Source organism: Corythoichthys intestinalis, chromosome 14 (assembly GCF_030265065.1).
Source record: "Corythoichthys intestinalis isolate RoL2023-P3 chromosome 14, ASM3026506v1, whole genome shotgun sequence".
NCBI lineage: Eukaryota > Metazoa > Chordata > Actinopteri > Syngnathiformes > Syngnathidae > Corythoichthys > Corythoichthys intestinalis.
The window spans coordinates 32,085,680-32,108,796 of record NC_080408.1 but is presented as its reverse complement, the minus strand read 5'-3'; the positions used below and the strand labels follow the sequence as shown (position 1 = coordinate 32,108,796).

The 23,117-nt window shown below is 41.1% G+C and overlaps 1 protein-coding gene across 1 annotated transcript; it reads right to left on the bottom strand.

The window, feature by feature from the left end:
* Positions 1–1,128: 1,128 nt before the first annotated feature.
* tfa (transferrin-a) lies at positions 1,129–10,063 on the bottom strand. Its single transcript, XM_057856573.1, has 17 exons — positions 9,949–10,063; positions 9,458–9,609; positions 9,214–9,316; positions 8,874–9,065; positions 8,679–8,808; positions 8,521–8,576; positions 8,135–8,298; positions 7,863–8,016; positions 7,638–7,798; positions 2,746–2,842; positions 2,653–2,673; positions 2,364–2,528; positions 2,128–2,278; positions 1,940–2,007; positions 1,693–1,877; positions 1,407–1,599; positions 1,129–1,322 (listed from the first exon to the last, which is right to left on the bottom strand). The coding sequence occupies exons 1-17, from the start codon at positions 9,986–9,988 to the stop codon at positions 1,285–1,287; spliced, it is 2,070 nt and encodes a 689-aa protein (XP_057712556.1). The 5' UTR covers positions 9,989–10,063; the 3' UTR covers positions 1,129–1,284.
* Positions 10,064–23,117: the final 13,054 nt, after the last annotated feature.

Here is a 23,117-nt window from a genome sequence, read left to right as displayed (position 1 = left end):
ACATATGGGCAGTGCCTTGGAGAGAATGATTGGAATTGCCAGACGCATTCTCAATTCCATGTTCCAAAATTGTAAGATGTAGTTAACACATGAACTGTTGTCAACATTCATGGCTGAAGTATCTGCCATCATGAATGCTCGCCCTCTAGTTCCTGTGTCGACCAATCCAGAGTCACCCCTTATCCTTACACCTTCAATGTTGCTCACAATGAAGACCGGCTCAGCATCACTGCCTCCAGGCAACTTTGAAAATGGGATGCTCCTGAAAGAACAGTGGAAAAGAGTACAAACTCTCGCCAGCACGTTTTGGTCCAAATGGAGACAGGACTATCTTCATACTCTTCAGTTGATGCACAAATGGCAGGATAAAAAGACAAGTCTCAAAGTAGGAGATGTTGTTTTGCTTAAAGACTCGCAAGCGAAAAGGAACGAGTGGACCATGGCTATCATCTTGGACATCTTCCCAAGGCAAGACAGATTAGTGAGAAAAATCGACGTAACGATTTCTCATGCAGGCATCAAAAATACTTTTCGTCGGCCTGTCACCGAACTGGCCTACTTTTATCTTCGGAGTAGTGTATATTGTACAGACTCTTTATGTGGGATTATAATCCCAGGCAGGGAGTGTTATGTTTATTGTCAGTTCTATCTTTATCAGTTGCTAAGGCGTCCCATTTTGTGGCCGTTTTATTAATTGGTTCTAAAACAGTAGAAGAAGAATTCAAATAGAAATTTCTTCAAATGTGATTCAGTATCCCACATGGTCACTCCACTCTCACAACTTCTGTGGCATTTGTGTTTTTTAAGCAACGTCCGTAAGTAAGTATTGTCAAGTTAAGAAATACACTTTATATATTAGTTTTAGGTTGCATGTTTAAGAGGAAATGTGTTTAATATTTCTGATTAGGAACTACTTCATACAGGCTAATTGTATTTGTATGTATGGATGACTTCTTTTGCTGTTTGCAGCATTGTTGCTGATTGCAAATATTTTTTATTGTTTTAGTTTCACAAAAAAGAAAAGAAAGACACATAAAGGATTTCTGAAAACATTTCGAGTGTGAACCTTTTCATGCTGTTTGGATAGCGGATGCGAGGCCATTTACTGATTCAGTGCATGACTCAGTCTGTTATTAAAAAGGCTTTATTTGAGAAGAGATGCATGTTATAAAGTAAAATCTTTATAAGTAAAGGTTTAAGTTGTGATACATATTAAGATCAGAGAGAAAATGTTAAATGGGGCTGTCGGTACGAATGGTTGAATATAAGGAGGCGCTAGTTTCTCTACTGACAGGTGTGGAATGTGCAAAGTTTCTCCAGGTCTGCAAGGAGAAAAAAATATTTTAAAATTTTTCTTGCAAAAAATAAGACAAAATGCATGCTTTCAAAAATGAAAGTCTCCAAACCTGTAACGGTGTTGCCGCACTCTCTCAGAGAGGTCATGGTAGCCATGTAATTTGTTTTCAAGAAGCTCTTAAAGTCTGTCCCTTTTGGTACTTCCTGGAGACATTTGGTGGAGTCTTTGAAGAGGAGGTTCTTATAAGGCTTCGACTCAAACATTGTGAAAATGGAATTGCTGACATCTCTGCCGAACACGCTCTAGAAATGAAAACCCAGTCATATTCAAAATCCAAATAAAATAGGTAGAACCATCGTTCAGCCTGTTGCAAGAAACCAGGTGTATTCCCTTACCTGCTGATTCAGGAGAACACTGACAACATCATCACGAGTCTCTGGACGGGTCACCACAGCGTGTGCTGGGGTGATCCCCATGTGGCAAGATTCAAACTCCGTGATCGGCACCGAACCGCTTTGTTCGGGACAAATCAGCTCGTAGTCACTACTCTTAATGTCTTTAGCCCAACCTTCCGCCTTTCCTGCAACAGACAATAAAAAATAGGTTGTGGTACTAATGATTTTGGGGGGTGAGCGTCGTTACCGTCGCTGTTTTCTTCAACAATTGTGTGTTTAATGAAGGCTACGTCCCCAGCACCTTCAACAAGACATCTGAAAAGAGATCATACAGGATCCCATCTAAATGGTGGCATACTATTTTTCTGAGAAAGTTTGGCTAGTTAAAAAAAAAAAAATCTCCATTAATCTTCAGTTGCACGATTAGGACTTTACCTGAAGGCTCCGGCGTATCCGTAGTACAACTCCTCTGTGCTGGGTTTGCACTTTGCCGTATTGTCCACATCTTTGCCATCACCCACGCACTGAGAGCAGAAGGGGGAACCTGCCGGCGCTCCAGGGGCGCAGCCACTGCTGAAAAATTTGGCTGAGGAAATGGCATAAGACAGTTTTACATCAGGTCATTTACTCCCTGTATATATATTTTTTTCTATAAATGTTGATGTACTCACTGAAGTCACAGTCACGAGTCTCATTATGGATTTTACCCATTGGCATATTCCAGCCAGCATTTCTGCCATAACCTGTGTGGCAGGACTTCTTCTGTCTCAGGTTGGCCCAGGTCACCCCGGAACCCTTCTTGACCACGGCGACAGCGTAGTAGGAGGAAGCGTCAGCTACACACCACAATTTGATTTTGTCAAGCAAGAAATGATTTCCATATCCCCATTGGGAAATATATGAAGCTTGTCTATGTGTCCTGTATATGACTGGCAACCAGTTTAAAAAAAACTTGCTTACCATCAGGTATACTGCACTTTTCTGTTGAGGCAATCAAAGACACGGAAAATTCAGAAAATATATTTGTTAACACACCAAAACTACCAAAAATACCTTTATCATATTGCTCCACCATGGCTGGAACCAGACCGCACAGCCCGGCGACATACACCTGTCCTCCATCCACTGCCATTGCATCTGCCTCTTTGCGCTTAAGTGAAAAATTAAACATCCGATTAAACAAAAAAATGTGAAATGTGAAGAAATGTGAGACATTCCAAAAGGTTGAGATACTTTTTCGTAATGTTTTTTTTTTTTTTTACTTTAGGCCTAATCTTCGAGTTAGCGGTGGTTTAATTAGTCGGTGGAGTTGATTTCAACAAATTCCGTGCAGTGTATTAGTTAGTTATTATTTCAGGGCTTCAGAGTGGCTAAACTAGGTCCCTTCCTAGCATGCCAATAAAAAAACGATATTAACAGATCTAACATAGTCAAATGAATTCAAAATGCAGATCGTTGTTCAAAATACCCATTCGGCCAAAACAATGTCACACTAAACTGCCGCAATTCATTTATTTCTGCAGGACTATTTTTTAGATGTGTAATGAGACCACAATAGAGAGAAGTGCTTCGGCCACTCATGCTCATGCTGCATTCGAGGAAGGTGGGAAGTCGGACTTATCCCACTCTGATGGTACCAGTTGCAACCTCAAAGCGTTCCATGTGTTTTTTTTAATTTTGGCAATCAAAAGACATGTTGACCTCCAGCAAACCTGCCTTCTTATTAGCGATCAAATAGTGGAACAAAAACGACGGCTATGGTAAATAGACCACACAGTTCACTGCCTTCTTTAGTTTTACTATTGACGGTCTGCTTTTCGACGGGCGGCGCATTTTGTTGAGTGACGTCTGATTGAAGCACCTCGTTGCTGTTTTTTTTCTGACCCCCTCCCAGTTCGAGTGGCGTTCCAATGTTATTTTTTCTGGTCGGAGGTTGCAAACTCCGACTTCGCACCTTCCTTGAATGCAGCATCAGTCTTAGCAGTCGTGACTGAAGAACGGCAACATAGTGAAACGTGCATTTAGAAGCTGTAGAAACAGACACAAGAAATGGTCAAATGAGTTTCCACAAATTCCCGATGAAGAACGAGGAACAATACAAACTGTGGATACTTGCTGCTGGCTACGACATAAACACACCGGTAAAGAAAATATCACTCCGCTCTGCAGCATGTTACCTAGAGAGCAGCTGGATTACAAATGTTGCTGTTCATACTGCAGTTATTGACATGCAATGGTTAGTTTTAATAACTTCATCCTGAAAACATAGCCAACACTATTGGTTGCATTGGTCATCGGTGATTTTCATGCATGCATATGTAGTTTTTTTATTGCCATGCTAGGACAGACCCATTGAGTCGCGCTAGCTTAGCCACTCCGGACCCCTGAAACTATTAAATAACTAACTAACTGCATGGATTTTGCTGAAATCAACTCCACCGACTAATTAAACCCCCACTAACTCGAAGATGAAGGCTAATGTAAAAAATTCTGAACTTCCCTTTTAAGTGAAAAATTAATCAGCTGATTAAACAAAAACACTGAATTCCTGTTGAACGTCAGGCGCAGCACTGAAATTTGTAATAGAAGTACCGTAATTTCCCGAATATAACGCACACTTTTTTTCCCCAAAATCAACTTGTAAAATCATGGTGCGTGTTATACACGGGTACAGGGATGGAGACAGAAATATACATATATTATATACATAAAGACCGATTTTTTTTTTTTTTTTTATTGACAGGGCTTCTTCTGTTGAAGAAACGTATGCGGCAATCCGTTGCCGACCATTATGGTACGTGACGTCACCATTTTGTTTCGCTAATACTTCACTCCGATTGGTCGAATGATTTCGTCTGTGTTAAATTCTGCTTTTTTCACTCTTCATAAAGCATAGAATTCAGTTTCTTGAACTCATTTGAGTCTATGTTTATTGCAGCTCCGCAACTCGGACCATAACAAACGTAACACAACACAGACTTCCTGTGTCCGTCAACTATATCTGTCCCTCGGGAAACTCAAACCCAAATAACAGTTTCTATTGTTACAGTCTTGTGTACAGCGATGCGCTCTTTCCGATTTCAAACATAAATCCTCACTTTTATTTTACTGTATCAATCCATGAAAGAAACATTTATTCATCATGATGAAACCAGCAAGTTATACAGCAGCCTTTAAAAGAAAAGTCACATCTGTTTTGTTTTCTCCTGGATTCTGGTAAGTTGAAGAAGTTGTCACATCATATTTTTACCGTACATATTGTCAGTTTACGGTAATGTTTTGAACTACCAATGTGCTATGCTGGTGCTGTGTTTCACCAGTCAGTAAAATGAGATTTCTGTATCTGTACACGAGCTCTGTTTTCTAGTATTCTTCTATTTATTGGTGCTAAAATTAGGGTGCGTGTTATACACGGGTACAATAATTTCCCCTAGGTTTTACAAGTAAATTTGGGGTGCGCATTTTACACTGGTGTGCCTTATATTCGGGAAATTACAGTAATCGAATTATGTGTCGGGGAAATTTCTTTGGACTGACTGATAATTTAGAATCTGCTGTGTTGATGGGCCCTCATTAGGATTTGGCTCTAGTTGTTTTGATTAAGAAACATCACACAAGGTTCATGGATACGTCATTCAAGAAGAGTTCAGGGCAAGTGACTATTTTTGGTAATAAAAGATAAATTGTTATTATATTGTAGTGTCTACAAGGACAATGCCAATTTGGTGAGGACAATGCACACTCAGCAGGAAAATACTACATTATTTTCAATTAAATGTACCCACCTGGATGCCACAAACTGTGTAAACAAAAACAAAAAAAAAACAAAAAAAAGTTTCCCGAGAGTTTGAGATGACGCTCGCCACGCTAAATGCTAATAATGTTAACGAGAAAGTGAATGCGATGCCAATGCTCCAAGCCACTTAGCCAATCATCATCCCGTTTTCAACGGCATCATCACTCACTTCCCCCCTTCCCCTCCCGTTCTGCTCTCTCCAGGGCAGGCAAGCAGGCAGGCAGGCAGGCAGGCAGATGTGTGACAAAATCAGACAGCTCGCATTTCATTCAACCAAATTGTAGTAACGCGCCCCTTCACATCCTCAGTAACGGTAATGGTGTTGCAAAAATGGGAAAAGTTATCAATTATATTACTCACTACTGAAAAAATTACAGTGGTATGAAAAAGTATCTGAACCTTTTGGATTTTTTGCATAAAATCACCATCAAATGTGATCTGATCTTTGTCAAAATCACACAGATGTAAAAACTGCCTGCTTTAACCAAAACCACCCAAACATTTATAGGTTTTCATATTTTAATAAGGATAGCATGCAAACAATAATGGAAGGGGGGGGGGGAATAAGTACCCTCTGCCTCAGGAGACTTAAAGAGCAATTGAAACCAATTTTTAACAAACAATTTAAGTCAGGTGTGTGCCCAATCACTGATGAGTGGTTAAAGCTGCCCTGCTAACTATAAAACAGACACCAAGAATTGTCTTGAGGAGAAGCATTGTCTTATGTGCATCATGGCTTGGTCAAAAGAGCTGTGTGAAGACCTCCGGTCAAGGATTGTTGATTTGTATAAAGCTGGGAAAGAATACAAAACACTTTCTAAAAGTCTGGATGTTCATCAATCGACAGTCAGAGAAGTTGTCTCCAAATGGAGAGAGTTTGGCACTGTTGCTTCTCTCCTAAGGAGTGGCCGTCCACCAAAGATGACGCCAAGAGTTCAGTGCAGAATACTCAGAGAGGTAAAAAAGAACCCTAGAATGTCTTGCTAAAGACTTACAGAAATCACTGGAACAGACCAGTATCTCCTTGCACACATCAACTATATGTAAAACTATTGCCAAGAGTGGTGTTAATGTGAGGACTCCACGGAGGAAGCCACTGCTGTCTAAAAAAAAACATTGTTGCTTGTTTAATGTTTTGGCAAAATATTTTGTGGACTGATGAAACCAAAATTTAATTGTTTGGGAATAACACACAACGTCATGTGTGGAGGAAAAATGGAACAGCTCACCAACAACAACACCTCATCCCCACCGTGAAGCATGGTGAAGGGAACATAATGATTTGGGGCTGTTTTGCTGACTCAGGGCCTCGACAGCTTGCAATCATTAATGGAAGAATGAATTCAAACATTTATCAGGATGTTTTGCTGGAAAACCTGAGGCCGTTAGTCAGACAGTTGAAGCTAAAAAGAGGATGAATGCTGCAACAAGACAATGACCCAAAACATTGAAGTAAATCCACTTCAGAAGGGTTTCAGAAAAACAAAATGCACGTTCTGGAGTGGCCAAGTCAAAGTCCAGAATTGAACCCCATTGAGATGCTGTGGAATGACCTAAAGACAGCGATTCACGCCAGACATCCCAGGAATCTGATTGAACTACAGCAGTTTTGTAGAGAAGAATGGGCCAAGATTAGTGCTGATCAATGTGCCAGACTGATCTGCAGCTACAGGAAGCATCTGGTTGAAGTTACTGCTGCCAAAGAGGGGCCACCAAATTTAAATATGATGGTTGACTTACTTATATTTTACCCCTTCTGTCATTATTTGCATACTGTCCTCATTAAAATATGAAATCCGATAAATGTTTGGGTGGTTTTACTTAAAGCAGACAGTTTTTTCATCTGTGTGATTTTGACAAACATCAGATCACATTTGATGGCGATTTTATGCAGAAATGTGAGAAATTCCAAAAGGTTCAGATACTTTTTCATACCACTGTAACGCCGTTAGAAATACCGTTATACTCTAACGCTGTTTTTAACAACACTGTTTGTAGTAGATCTGTCTGAATTTTGGGGGCCTTGGAACAGATTAGGGCATTTGCATGGAAAATGCATCTCTACTTACAAAATTTTTAGTTTAGAAAACTACTTCCAGATGTAATTAATTTTGTAAGTACAGGTACCACTGTACTTTCATCATCTTACCATGATCATCTTAAGACACTCTTCCACAGAGGGGGCACTCTCACATGCAATTTTATCCTTTTTCTTTGCGAGGCTGTTGAGGCTCCAAGTGTCACATTTTTTGGTCTCCTCGTGTCCCACGGCACACCATGTCATGGCTTTTGATTTGGATGGAGTGATCTCTGAATAAAAGTCAAACAAATTAAATCTACAGCGCTCACCTTAGTTCAGTGATTGTGTGGTTACCTTTGTTCAAAGAACGCACGATGTCCATGTATTGGAGACCCAGATACACAACGGAGTCTGTGTTATTAGGCAGTAGGACCAACTTTTTAGTAGAGTCTTTGAACATCAGATTCTTATCGGGTGCGTAGGCTTTAGAGGAGAACAGCTCGAAGCCCTGTATATTCAGGTGGAGAAAAAAATTTAAAGGAAGGATATCACCTCCAGATTGGGAAGTGGGCCATGCATTTTGTAGCATGTGTGGTTAAAAACAAGGTGCAGAAGTCTGGACTCACCTGCACTCCCATGAGACTGTCCCAGATCAGATTGGCAAGGTCCTTGTCTTGGCGGGTGACCACAGCGTGAGCAGGTACCCTGGCCAAGTTGCATTTTTCATAGTCGTCAATGGCTGCTCTGCTGTTGTCCTTGCACAGAAGCTCATACTTTGCCTTCTCTTCCACTGCAAGGAAATAGTTACAAATTTGAAAATATTTTTGCTCACTTAATTAAAAGGCACAGCAATGGTATGAACACAAGGTACAAATGGGAAACTGGTGCTGCATTCCTTCTCCCAACTGTACTGTCCAAAAGTCTATATTATACTACCTGTGCCATTCATTTAGGTTAAAAAGCAGTTGGCGTCTCCCCGACTGCGGGGATCAAAAACACAGAAGGAACACACCTGGTACTGTAAGATGTTTGACAAATGCCACATCTCCAGCGTCGTCTACCAGGCATCTAGTAAGAGTTTTTGTTTTTAGCCACATAATGAGCTTGACGGAAATGCAGACAGCAAGTTTGATTTTGCTTGCTACTGTAAAAACTCACAACAATACTCACTGGAATGCACCGCCATAGTCATAGTAAGGTTCATCGTGGGACCGCGAGCAGTCTCCCTTGCAGTTTCTACATAGTGAGGAGTTTCTTTGCGCTCCAGGGGCACAGCTCGAAGAAAAGAACTTGCCCACGGCTACAAAAAAAAATGAAATCCAAAACTAGCTCAAATCAGATTCAACATTAACAGAAGTCACTCACCATCCTCGATGGTCGAGTCATCAATGCCTTCCCACTGCATTATACCCAACTGGAGGAGTGTTCCAATTGGCATGTTCCAGCCGGCAGATTTTTTCAAACCAGTGTGACAGGATCTCTTGTGACGGAGGTCTCTGATGCCGAAACCGGAGCCCTTCTTAACCACAGCTACGGCATAGTAGCAGCCTTCTGATGCTGAAAAGATTTTGCACAATGATTTCTTACTTGGGGCGGACAGACATTCGGGTCTGCAACAACACTACCTGCTGATCTAGAAAAATCAGTCAAGTGGTTGATTTTGAAATGCATAATGTTCAGAATTATTGCTGAAGAATTGACTTACAGTCGCCATAATGCTCTGCAATAATGGGATGGAGTTTGTAATTCTCAAGTCCAGCTATGTAGATGTCTCCTCCGTCTAATGTAATTGCATCTGCTTCACCCTCCTGTTCACATAATGGGAAAAAGGAAAAGAAAAATTGAATCAAGGTGACAAATGTTAACCTTTACCATAGACAGTGATATTTTTCTCCCCCAAAAAACTTTGTTAAACCTATTGGTGAAAAATTGGGTGTCACAATCCTTACTTTAATGGCTTCAATGCAGGCCAAGGAGTTGTCTTTTTTCACGCAGGAGAAGACTGGTGCCTTGGTAACCAGGTCCAAGCATTTCCTGTACTCTTTGTCGGACTTCACACACCACCTCACTTGATTTGTGGGGGCCGACAACGATGCAGCAGCTATCGCAAAAAGATAATAGTTGGGCATGGACAGTTCATGACTGTTCATATAAGGCAGTTGCAGTCAACATTCAGTTCTTTACTGCCGCAAGAGTACTACGAACGCACATTTTGCCTCACAAGAAACATGGCCAACTGGCAGGCTAAAATTGTCCATGTCAGGAAAAACCTCATTAAGACAAAATGCTTTAAAAGGATGGCAGACTAAATACACTCAAACATTTATTCACTAGCTTCCAGTCCTTGGATTAAACAGATAGAAAGTACAAACAAGACAGCCCATTGCCCTAAAATTGTCTTAGTGTGGACAATTTCCATTTGTAATTTTTTGGCATTTACCCAAGTAGCTGAGGAGCAGCAGCGACAACAGAAGCCTCATTGTGGACGATGACCGCTTCAGCAGAGTGAGCTGCAGTCAGAGCGATCTTTTATAGTCACTAGACTGGGAGGGAGGGGAGAATTAAGTCAGTTTGCTTAGGTTTCCCAACTGGGTGTGCGTACTTGCACACCAGATAAACACATATAACAAATGATTACAATTGAAAATGCCGTTTTATTAGAGTCATCATATTTTGTTTTCCAAAATGAGGACACTCGGCCCAGCCTTGGGATGCTTAAATTTTACTTGAAGTTTACTCAAAGATGCCTTATCACTAATTATATTTAAAGTGTGCCTCCTCTGTCTGGATTGAAAAATTCAGTTTTATCAAAAAAAAAAAAAAAAAAAAAAGATAACAGCCATAAAAGCAAAGACACTGGTATTAGTGTTTTTAAAAAAAGCCTCTTCTGTATTGGCGAATCACTGAACAAAATAGGAGCGGTCTTTTCCATTCTTACTGTACAAATATATAATCTGAAACAATGTTCAAAATACTACCTCTTCTGTAGAAAATCCAGCTTGAACAAAAAGCTCATTTCTCTAACCAGTAAAATAATGTAAATTATACCCTACTAGCCTCAAGACCAAGGGTGAAAGTGGGCCAGAATGGTCAGGAACGCAGTTCCGGTATAAGATTCATGGCCAGAACGCAGTTCCGGCATAAGATTCAGGGCCAGAACGCAGTTCCGGTATAAGATTCAGGGCCGGAATCTACCAACATCAGATTTACATACACAAATGTTAACAACAAGCATAATAAAGTGCTTGTGTAGTGTAATCCGTTTCCACCAATATTTATTATTTATTTTATTCCACGGACGGCATGGAGGTTTCCCCTGCTGCTACAGTTACCTGAGTCTTGACGATGATGAGTCATGTTAATGTGCGAATGCACACAGCAAAGCAAAACGCCTCGACTCATTTATCCGTTCAATTGGCTGACATACTGACATGTGATCAGCAGAGATAGTTAGCTCTGATTGGTTCAAATGTGCATGTTTTCTGGAACAGCAAAAGAAAAAAAAAAGGTTGTTGAATTGATACGACAAAAAAGGCCCCTCTGCCTGGGCTGTCGGCTGCGGGAGTGGGGTGGGGGGGTCGGGGCCCCGATCTTGCATCGCCCCTGGCAGTTCCTCGGCGTTCTCCTGCCTCCGCCTTCCCCTCTTCTCTGACTGGGCATCCGCCCTGCGCTCTGTCGCGGGTCGCTGGCTGGGCGCCGGTGTATCAGCGAGGTGTTGCCTGCACCGGCGGGGGGCCCTGCCCTGCCTTGGGCTTCGTGGGCCGCTGGGGTTCCCGTGGCGTGCCGTGCCGGTTGGGGAGCTGCGGCTGTGGCTCGTGGCCCGGGTGGGCGGGCGGGGGTGGGGTTAGACGTGGGTTGGTGGTGCGTCCCCTCCTGCCATCCCTGAAGGCCGGTTGATGGGTGCGCGGGTGGCCCGGGGGACCACCCTGGATCCTGGGGGGGGGCGATGGCTCCCTTGCTGGGCTGCGGGAGGAGGGATGGGCTGCGCTGGACCCCCCGACCCCCCGCCAACCCTCCCTCCCCGGGCTGGCTGGGTGGGGGCCGTGGCCCTGGGTTGGCTCCCGCGCGGCTTCTCCGCCCGTCTGCGTGGCTGTCGCGCGTCCGGTGGGGCTCGCATGCCGCGGGATGCGGTAGTGCATGCTCGGGTTGGGGGTCTTGGTGCCGGGATTGGCGATGGGGCGGCGTAGGGTTGGTCGCCAACGGGCTTACATTCATAAGAGATTCACATGATTACTGGGTTCTAGATCACAGAACTGATTTGTGTACACTCTACCCCTTTCAATCACTTAGCTTATAGTCTTATAGACACCCCCACCGCCATTCTCCTCTTTCACTGGCCAATTGGCCCCCACATGGTGTAAACCGGAAATACATCTCGCTGACGATGGCACCAGCATATTAATAATTAGTCTAGATTTTCTATGTATTTCTTGTTGTTGTTTGTGTATGTCTTTCTTTTCTTTCTTCTCTTGTGTTGCTTCTCTTCTGTCCCCCCATAATCCCTTCCTGTTCGCTGCTTTGTCATAATAAAAAGGTATTTTGAATGATCACAATGGGAGTATATCAGATTCTCAATGTGAAACATTAAAACTGTTCAGACAACCCGGGCACTTAGACTTCCATTCTCTGTGTCAAACAGCTGAATAGGACAGGTTTTAAAAAAAAAAAAAAAAAAAAAAAAGGGGCAATGCAACATAAAATGGATTAAATCATTAAGAGCAACAAAAGAGTTGAGGAGGCTTATTTATCATATTTAGTTTTATTTGCTCTGATGGGGAGGTTCTGAACATCTTAGCTGTCAATTTGCACTTTGGACTGATATTTGTTCATTAATGTTAGGCTACTTATTTATTTCCTTATGATTTTAAAACGTCAAGGCTGCACAATCTTCAAAATATATTCCACTTCACTCTGCATAATATAGGTCATTTGTACTTATTTTTCTGAATGTATGTCACTTATATCTTTATTATAAAAAAAAAAAAAAAAAAGTAAATATTTACATTAACTTCAATTTTAATATACATCCTGTGGTCTTAAGTAGTTAAAATTGAGATCTGGCATTTAGTATGTGAGGAAATGAGGGAAAATAAAAATTAGGAGATGGAGGTTGGGGTTATAGCTGTTTTTGTTAACTTTTATTTTGCAAATCATTGAAAAAATACAATTTTGAATGAAAATCAGTTTTTGTATGTTATAAAAATAACTGTGCCAAAACATTGTTTTTTTTTGTGTTTCAGTAGTTTAAAAGGTTTGACAACCCCCCCCCCCCCCCCCCCCCCCCAAAAAAAAAAAGAAAAAAAAAAAAAAAAATCTTGCTCCGTGGCGACCTTCATGTCGGGGAGTTCCGGCAAGAAGTTCTAGCCACTTTCACCCCTGCTCAAGACTACCACTACAATTGTTGTTGACAAATTGTTTTCCCACTCAATTATTATTCTCATTCAATCTTCTAGATTACATGCAAACAATTAACCGAAATAAACAGACAAACATTCGGTTTTGTCAAACATTCGTTTGGAAACATTCAAACGCAGCACTTCAAAACTACATATCTCATAATGCCTCGCGCGGCTTACCTCACTGTGACATCGAGCACCAGTAGCTGAGGCAAAACTCAAAAATAACTTCTAGCTTATAGCTGTATAAAAGTAGCTATAAAAGTTGACAATCATCGGCAGCGTAACAATGCGATGCCAAACGGGATTTTACAGATCCCACCACTGGAAAGCTCCGACACAAGTCAACAGTTGCTGAAAGGTAAGTTTAGCAAGTGTATATACCAATAGCCTCTGAGCTCCTGTCGTCACGACTCACGAAGGTTTGTTTGTGAATGAGAATTGACAGTTGACGCCATGATAAAGCCAGTCTGTGACTGCGCACGCATGCGCAAATTTGTATCTAAAGTAGAATAAAGGTATTTTTGACTTAATTACACTTTTAGTTACATAAGCATTTGATTATATTGGCTGTCAAAATTATCGCGTTAACGGGCGGTAATTAACTTTTTAAATTAATCACGTTAAAATATTTGACGCAATTAGCGCACATGCCCCGCTCAAACAATACAGCACAGTGAAATGTGTACTTGTTGTGTTTTTCGGAGTTTTGTCGCCCTCTGCTGGCGCTGCGGTGCGACTGATTTTATAGGCTTCAGAACCATGAGCATTGTGTAAGTAATTATTGGCATCAACAATGGCGGGCTACTAGTTTATTTTTTGATTTAAAATTTTACAAATTTTATCAAAACGAAAACATTACGAGGGGTTTTAACATAAAATTTCTATAACTTGTACTAACATTTATCTTTTAAGGACTACAAGTCTTTCTATCCATGGATCGCTTTAAGAGAATGTTAATAATGGTAATGCCATCTTGTTGATTTTTTGTTATAATAAAGAAATACAGTACTTATGTACCGTATGTTGAATGTATATATCCATCTTGTGTCTCATCTTTCCATTCCAACAATAATTTACAGAAAAATAAGGCATATTTTATAGATGGTTTGAATTGCGATTAATTACGATTAATTAATTTTTAAGCTGTAATTAATTCGATTAAAAATTTTAATCGTTTGACACCCCTAGATTATATACGTATTGAGCACAAGTCTTAACAACTGGGCAGGCAACATGTAAACATGTCACAGGCCTGACAGTACTGTAGTATTCTATGCAAATCGGCAGTCAAAAAAATCGGACATTTTCATGAATTTATAAAACCCCGCCGGACGCACGGGGCAGAATGTAAAAAGAGGACATGTCCGGCCAAAACAGGACGTTTGGTCACCCTAGATCAGGGGTGGGCAAACCGGTCCTCGAGGGCCGCAGTGGGTCCTGGTCTTTGTTCCAACTGATCAAGCACCGAGCTTTTAACCAATGAGGTTTCAATGGAAACTAGGCCTGCAAGCAGGACTGAACGGGCCCTCGCGATCTAGCGCAACTCGGACGTCACGCAACTCGGACTGTGTGCAGGTCAGGGCGGTGGCAGATCCTCCTCTCTAATCATCTCATTAGAACCTAACATGCTCGAAAGTCGCCTATTTACATTCCCACACCCAAGAGATAAAAACCCCTATTGGAGAAAGTACTACAAAAAAGGAGCCACTACTGAGCTGTGCAGCCAAGCCCTTATTCAAAACTAAAATTAATCTTCTAACTGGGCCAATTCGACCAAGTGTGCCAACTATTGTGGCTCTATAAGCTGCCTGAGTCTCTGAAAAAAAATATTTCCTTTAAATGGCGAACAAAGGGTCGTCACGGCAACAGACAGAGACACGTGGACATGGGCCGTAAAAAAGTATTTTAATAGGTCTTGAAACTACAATGACCAACCTGAAAAGAACTGGACATGTATTGGAAAAACGAGTGACTTTCTATTGCCACTAGTTGGCGCTGTAGGGTTGATGCAAATGACCCCTACAAGGCCCTTCAGGGTATGACTCTCAACAAGCACGGGAAGTTTGGCGCAGATATGTTGTATATCTGCCGAGTTATGACTGTTCAAAGTTTTTGGAGAGAAAAATTGTTGACAGTCATTTTCACTTTCCTGTTTGGACCCCTCCGCTTCAACGAAACTTCAATATTTTTCATCAGGCACCTGAAGACAGGTCTTAAGGCTTCCCTTTTGCAGGTTTGAGGTAGATTGATTTTTTCCCTTTAGAGGAGGAGTGTGTCCCGTAAAAAAGGGCATTTCCTGTTCCCACTAGGAGGCGCCAGGCACAAATGGTAAATTTTCAATCCAGTCCTGCTCAGGCTGGTATACCTCACACACATGCCAGATTTAAAATAGATTGAACGTTGTATGAGGGAGTTATCAGTCATTTTCCGAATTCGGTGTTTTGGCGAAAAAATGGCCGACTTTGGCACCCCGCCCAGGTCAGGCCCGTGAATGAAAACACACCATTTTTATAACTTAAGATTTCATATGCCTCATGAACAGGCTCGCCAATTTTGAGAATGATCAAACTAATTCCCTAGGTGCCAAGGTGTAAAATGTGCACACTGTAAATCGATAAAAATTTCACATTCAATCCAAAATACCCGATTTCCTGTAGGATTTGGAATGTGTGTGCAAGAGACTTTTTGGAGCAGTTTTGCACAAAGTTTTGACTCTCCAAATTTCATCACTCTATGTTAGAAAAACCTAAATGGAGAGGCCTTTTTGAAAATTTCAAGGGGGCGCCACTGAGCCATTTTGTTAAATTTTTTCGTAACGTTGCAAGATTATCGAACGTTATCCAAAGCCGCATGTATGTGCAAATTTTGGTGAGTTTTTATGCATATTCAAGCCTCCAAATGTAAACTCTTACTGTGAACCCATGAAAATTTCACATTCGATCCAAAATACCCAATTTCCTGTTGGATTTGGAATATGGGTGCAAGAGACTTTTTGGAGCAGTTTTGCATAAGGTATCTACTCCCCAAATTTCCTTGCTCTATGTTGAAAAAACCCAATAGGAAAGGCCTTTTTTAAAACTTCTTTCTTTCGCCACTAGTTGGCACTGTAGAGTTGATGCAAATGACCCCTACAAGAACCTTCAGGGTATGACTCTCAACAAACACGGAAAGTTTGGCGCAGATATGTTGCATATCTGCCGAGTTATGACTGTTCAAAGTTTTTGGCGAGACAAATTGTTGACGGTCATTTTCACTTCCAGTTTGGACCTCTCCGCTTCAACGAAACCTCAATATTTTTTATCAGGGACCTGAACACATGTCTTGAGGCTCCCCTGAAACAGGTTTGAGGTCAATAGATTTTTTTCCCTTGGAGGAGGAGCCTGTCTCGTAAAGAAGGCCATTTCCTGTTCCCACTAGGGGGCGCCAGGCCTAATGGGTAATATTTCAATGCAGTCGTGTTCAGGCTGGGATATCTCATATACATGCTAGAAATGAAAAAGATTGAACGTTGTATCACGGAGTTTTTAATCATTTTCTGAATTTGGTATTTTGCCCAAAAATGGCCGACTTTGGGACCACGCCCAGGCCCGACCCTTGAGTGAAAACACACCATTTTGAAAACTTAAGATCTCATATGTCTCCTGAATACTCTGACCAATTTTGAAGACGATCCAACTATTTTCTTCAGCGACAAGGTCTCAAATGTAAATCGATAAAATTTCACATTTGATCCAAAATTTCCGACTTCCTGTTGGATTTGGAATATGGGTGCAAGAGACTTTTTGGAGCAGTTTTGCACAATGTATCGACTCGCCAAATTTCATCGTTCTACGTTGAAAAAACCTAATAGGAAAGGCCTTTTTGAAAATTTCAAGGGGGCGCCACTGAGCGATTTTGTTAAATTTTTTTGTAGATTATCAAAATTTACGCAAAGTTGCATGTATGTGCAAATTTTGGTGAGTTTTCGTGCATGTTCAGGCCTCCAAATGTAAACCCCAACTGTGAACCGATAAAAATTTCACATTTGATCCAAAATATCCGATTTCCTGTTGGATTTGGAATATGGGTGCAAGAGGCTTTTTTGAACAGTTAGGCATAAGGTATCTACTCCCCAAATTTCATTGCTCTACGTTGAAAACCTGAGAGGAGAGGCCTTTTTGAAAATTTTAAGGGTAAAGGGGGCGCCACTGAGCCATTTTTTGACATTTTTTCAAAACGACACAAGATTATCGAAATTTACGCGAAGCGGCACGTATGTGCAAATTTTGGTGACTTTTCGTGCATGTTCAGGCCTCCAAATTGGCCATTTTCATTTGCCCTGAAAAAAGAAGAATAATAATAATAATAATAATAATAATAATCCTTTGCAAAACAATAGGGCCTTCGCACGCTCAGTGCTCGGGCCCTAACAAGAAGCACCTGTCTGCAATCAACTGATTGCACTTATAACACACCAGATTGGTGAAAAGGTGTCCTCTTGATGGGTTGCAGTAAAAACCCGCACCCACAGCGGCCCTTTGTGGAATAGTTTGCCCACCCCTGCCCTAGATTTTGCCATCACACGGAAACATGTCATCAAAAATTTCAGACAGTCACATAGGCATAATTGATTGAAAGGTTTTTTTTTTTCTTTTGAGTAAGGGTGTGGGATAGCCTGTTTGCTTACTTGAAAGCTTGCAGAAACATACTTTAAAGCCTTGTTGCATACTGTCAGGGAAATTCAACTTTGAACTCCAAGACAAGTGTCAATTCGATAGCGCGATGAGAAATGAATCAGACCAACCATGGCTTGCTTGCTTCGAAGACTTTATATAAAAACTTAATATATCAAGGATACAATTGCATGATCCGGAAAGGAGCCGTGAACACGCAAGAGTTCAAAGAAGTACAATAGAGGCTGGACATTTATACTGTTGAAAGGGCTTTACCCAAGGATGCTTACCGTGAAATGATACCTATAAAAACGAAAGTGAAACTTAAGTATCAACTCTGGTGGTTTTCCACAGAAAAACATCGTGACTTACAACCTTGAGAACCTGGCCGTGGCTGGCACCAAAAGGAAGTTAAAATCTGATAATACAGTCAACAGAACCTCTTTGTATTATGTTCAAAGAAATACCACACGCGAACCTGGATGAATAGTCTAACAAATGAATACAGTATCACACCAGTTACGTATTTTATAAGCATGAATAAAATTTCCCTCACACATACTATACATGAAATGTGTGAAAACAGTTACATTAACCCCTACAAGCTTTATTCTGCATCGGGGGGACTGCCACACTAACCGAAAATTGTACACTGGGTCAACATAATTTTGGGATACTGTTTGTAGAACTGCTCACATGGAGAATGTCAACATTTTCACATTAAACCTTCAAACATTGTCTTGAATCAGTGCGAACATGAGCAAAATGTATCAAAATTTTCAGGAAATAAACATTCAATCCAAAACATCACAGCACAATTTCTGTAGTTTCATCGGAATCATTTTAATTTAGCACATTAATCATTTTTCAACTTTGATGTTAAAGTAGTTTCAAACTAAAACGGGGTGAAACAGACTGTGTGGTTGACACTACTAGTCATATAAAAAGGATCGAAAACTTGTTTAAGGTTGACTAAGCGAGCTTCAATTAAAATCCACTATGATCAGGGAAACAGTATGCAAGAAAACAAGCCCAGTTTTGGGCAAGAAACATGAACACATACATCACATACTTTACACCTCGAGTCCGACTGACAAGAAAGAACCCAAACCTGCTCAGAACTTCTTGATATCTTGACCGTACCTGAGCACTACTTGAGCCCAGGTGATGACGAGGAGGGACAGGGTGTTCCAAATGGTGGCCAGTAACACTGAAGGAACGCCATCAACGCCGCATGCAATTGAAGGGTCCAATTACACAAATAAAATAAAATATAGAGACATTTAATACGAATGTTGAAGGAGATCGTACCTTTTCTCGTAGGCACCGTTTAACTATTTGCATTATTCTAACACACTCGATATAATAAAAAAACACATTTAACCATTTTACAGACGCACTCCTCACAAAGCAGGACGCCAGCGCTGTGACATCAGTACATTTCATATCAGCCCTCGTCTGATAAGCAAAGGAAAAGACGCCGTCGTCATCTCTTCGGTGGGGCCAGGACACCCCGGCCTACCAAAGGAACACCCGAGAGTAAGAAGAACTAAGTTTGATAGCGCGGCACCTCTCAGACGTCAAAGCAGGCCCAACCTCCCACCTCAGTTGCCTTAGCAACCACGACCCAGCAACGAAAGGTGACGCACGAAGTTGACCACCCAAACCCGCAACAAAAGCCTGAATGTTTAACTCAGCATTGTCATTTTTTCTTGGGAACCTTTTGTTGACGTTTGATAGGTTGACCTTGCCTCCCCGCCTGGGTATTTCTGTTTCGCCTTGCCATTTTGATCACTGTCGACCTGAATAAATTGTCAACTTCTTTTCAGTGAGCCGCCTTTAAACCTTTCAAAATGGAGTCAGTACAAAGGGTGAGGACTAAGGTGAACACGCGGAGTTTGGCCTTCTGGCCGGATTGTCAAGTTCTCGCCGGCCCGGGTCGTTGGAGCTGCGTCAGCGTGGGTCTGGCGGTTCGGCTGGCACGATTCCGGCAGTCCGGCTGGAAGGTCAGATTCCTTCACTGTGTAACTTACGGGGGTCCTGGGGGTGCGACCGCACCTGGGTCTATAAGGCCATGTCCAGACTGGCAGCAAAAATCAGATATTTAGCCCATCCAGATTGAGACTGGATGGTTTTGAACAGTTACAAAGCACAGAAATCTGATTTTTGTGAAACTATTGAAACCACGTACAGGAGGTAGTTTCATATCAGATTTCAACAAAATTCTTCTCAGTCTGGACAGCTCATACGGGATTTGACTGTCAATCTATGGTGGATGACGCCTTCGTTGCAACAGCAACCTGCGAGGTCTTTCAATAATGTGGCCCAGTCTGAAGAGGTCCAAATCAGATTTGAACACTTGCTAAAAATAGTGTGGAAAGTCAGCCCTAAAAAGGGGTTTTGAGTAGGAATATGATTGGAATCAGATATGCCTGCAGTCTGAACGCAGCCTAAGGTGCCTGATTTGTGGCCGTAAAGTGGGAGTGGTTAGGGTCGAACAGAAAAGTAAGATGATGCGCGGAGCTGTAATATAGTGTTTTAAGTGTTACAGTATATTATCTCTGCCAGCCCCCCGTTTGACTAGTTGTCTGAAGGGGCCCGCAAAAAAAATTCCGCTTGTACCACCCACACCCACCAGACGATCGTTTTGAGGCACCTGCGAATAATTGTCCACTAGCAACCCCCGTTGGACGATTCACTCAGAGGGTCCCGTTTATGCTCATCGCACCCAGGCCCTGTTCACATTTGTTCCACCACTGTGTGTGTATAATTTCATCAACAGGTCATTCTCTAACTATATTAGCCTGCTGATATTGTGTGAGTAGAAGCTTAATGTTCATTAGGTAGTGGGAAGATATGCAATTAAACCAAACATTTCAATAATAACAGATACAATGGCAATGTACAGATGGCAATGTAGTGGATAAATGACTTGCAGCCCCCCTGAAATTTCAGTTATTGCGTTGTACAAATAAAATTAACGTAAAACAAAGTCCCTAAACAACCTTTAACTTTATTCTTATAAAAAAAATTGAGAGAATATCTATGTCTACTTTATATAAACATCTAATTTGCCAATGTACTGTAAATGTGCGCAAATATATGTTGTACTACAATTAGTATGTACAAACTTGCATATATATACACACCAACCCCCTCAGTGATTCCTTAACATACGAACTGAATTAATTCCACCTTAATGCGCATATCTACAAACACTCATATCTAGGGATGTCCCGATTATATATTTTTGCACCTGAGTCCGAGTCACTTGATTTTGAGAATCTGCCGATACAAGTCCCGATCAGATACTGAAAAAATAAAAGTTTACATTTTTTTTTTTTTTTAATTTGAACAAACGTTCCAAACACGTTCCAGTACTGTAATTTTTACAGTACTTCCTCTTCCGCTTTTTCCAGGAGTGTTGCCGAGTATAAAAGTATATGGCGGAAAACACAGACAAGACTGAAAAAGCAGTTTCTGCTCTTGCACTCCTCTTTAAATGAAACTGCTGTATTTTAAGCCAAAAGAACTGTTGTGCTTGATAGAACAATACGTCTATATGCTGCCATAGCAGATTCATGGCGCATTAAGCCCCCCAAATATTTTTAATTTGCCCGTTTTACCCCAGAAACCCCCGTTTACAGACGTCCCGCAACCGTTTTTGTTTCAACTCAGCCATGAAAACTAAGTAATTGTATTTATTATTCAAAATGTCTGTCATTTTTAGCGTCTGTAAAAAAGTCACAGATATCTACATCATAACTACAACTAAATTGTATTTTTTTTTTTGTTAATGTCGCATTTTCGATCTAAATCAATCTATTTATCGATCCAAACAAAGAAAAAAAAAAAAAAAAAACGTTTCAAAGGGTAAATATATGAAAAAGAAAATCTCGACCACTCCTTGATGTCTGCGATTTCTGCATCGCGACCCTTGTTATATTACCATGTTTCACCCATAAAATCCCCCAAAAATCCACCTGTGGCCAAAACAAGGTAAGCACGAGATAATATCTCGTTAAAGTCATGGCTTCTGTAATTCTGCTCTCGTGTGCTCTCACCTCCAGATAGGGTTTTGCTGGTTTAAAAAATATTTAAAAAAAAAAAAAAATGCCCTCCTGTCCAAAAATTTTCTTCCCCCAGAAAATTGAGATTTTAAGCTTTCTAATGATGTATCACACATTCATATCGGCCAATTTTGAAATTTGGCCAAATTGGGGGTCTTAGAGCGGAACTTGAGTGTTTTCCGCTATATATATTTGTACTTTTTGGCAACGCCATTGTATTTCTGTTTTATTTTGTTACTTTTTAGCCCTTAAAAATTTATATTGCCAAGGCTTACTTTTTGCATTGGTTGCGCTGGCGGGCCTAAGTTTTTTTCTTAAAGGGAACCACAAATAGAAAGACTTGTAGTTCTTAAAAGATAAACGTTATTATGAGTTAAAAATAATGATATTAAACCCCCTCTTGATGTTTTTGTTTCTGTGCAATTTGTAAAATTAGTTTAACTAGGAGGTCGCCATTGTTGTTGACGACACAGGGCGGTGACGTCACTGCGTTGCGCTGCCGGGCTTCCAGAGTATGACTCTCGTGACATGAACATGTCATCTGTTCAGCCCTTTCGATTTGAAACCAAGAGAAACAATAATGAGCAGGACAGCACTGTCGATATTTCATAAAACGAGCAGCAAAAGCAAAATGAACAGGAAAGACGGTATGAGACAAGACGAGAGTAGGACAAAACTGGTGTTCTGCCAAAATGTATCAGTAAAAGTGCTACAAGAGTCGAATTTGACACCCAAAGTACTCCTGTGCGCTTTCAGCTTGTATTGTTTAGATGCATACAGGCAGAACATACTAATGATGCCTTAAAAAAAAAGTCATAATATCAAATAAGGGTGGTTTAAATACGCTACGTGACTAATGTGGTCAACAAATCAACAATTTGCTTTAAAGCCACCACAAGAAAACACAATGCTTAAAATTATGAGAGGCAAACACGCAAAAAGTATTTTGAGGCAATGAAAAGGTAATAAAAGACTAAATAAAACCACAAATAGCAAGTACTCACCACTTTTAACTGATGTGCGCATGTGTTGGAAGTCTCGCCGCGTAAAAAAACCAAGGCAAGCAACGAAGGGCTCGAGAATTCAAACTGTCAAATGGCAGCAAGTCAATATCTCGGCAACCTCGGTTTGAAGCTGCTGATGAGCTGGAATGGATGCAGGTACAACGTCGGGAACTCATCCCACAGCTCTGTAACAAAACCAGCAGCATTATGTGACAAAATCATGCCTGTCGTCATACTATCTTCGCTCCCAAGCTAGCAGAGCTATTCTCGTCCAAGCCAACTACGTCATCACCCCGAGGGTTCATTGCACGCATAAAATATGGCGCCCTCCGTAGGTCAAAACGTGCTAAATATTAAAGATTTTTAAATCAATGGCAATATTTTAAGTGTTTCTAATAACATTTTAATTAAAAAAAAGAATAATTGTGGCTTATTAGAGCCAACAAGACTTTAAGTCTGAGGGTCCCTTTACGGTGCATCAGCA

Excerpts from the sequence above, each read along its gene's own strand:
- tfa (XM_057856573.1), bottom strand. The coding sequence starts at position 9,988 with ATGAGGCTTCTGTTGTCGCTGCTGCTCCTCAGCTACTTGG. Across the intron at positions 8,809-8,873 it reads TGACTCGACCATCGAGGATG|CCGTGGGCAAGTTCTTTTCT; the intron begins GTGAGTGACTTC and ends TTTTTTTTGTAG. Across the intron at positions 2,008-2,127 it reads GGATACGCCGGAGCCTTCAG|ATGTCTTGTTGAAGGTGCTG; the intron begins GTAAAGTCCTAA and ends ATCTCTTTTCAG.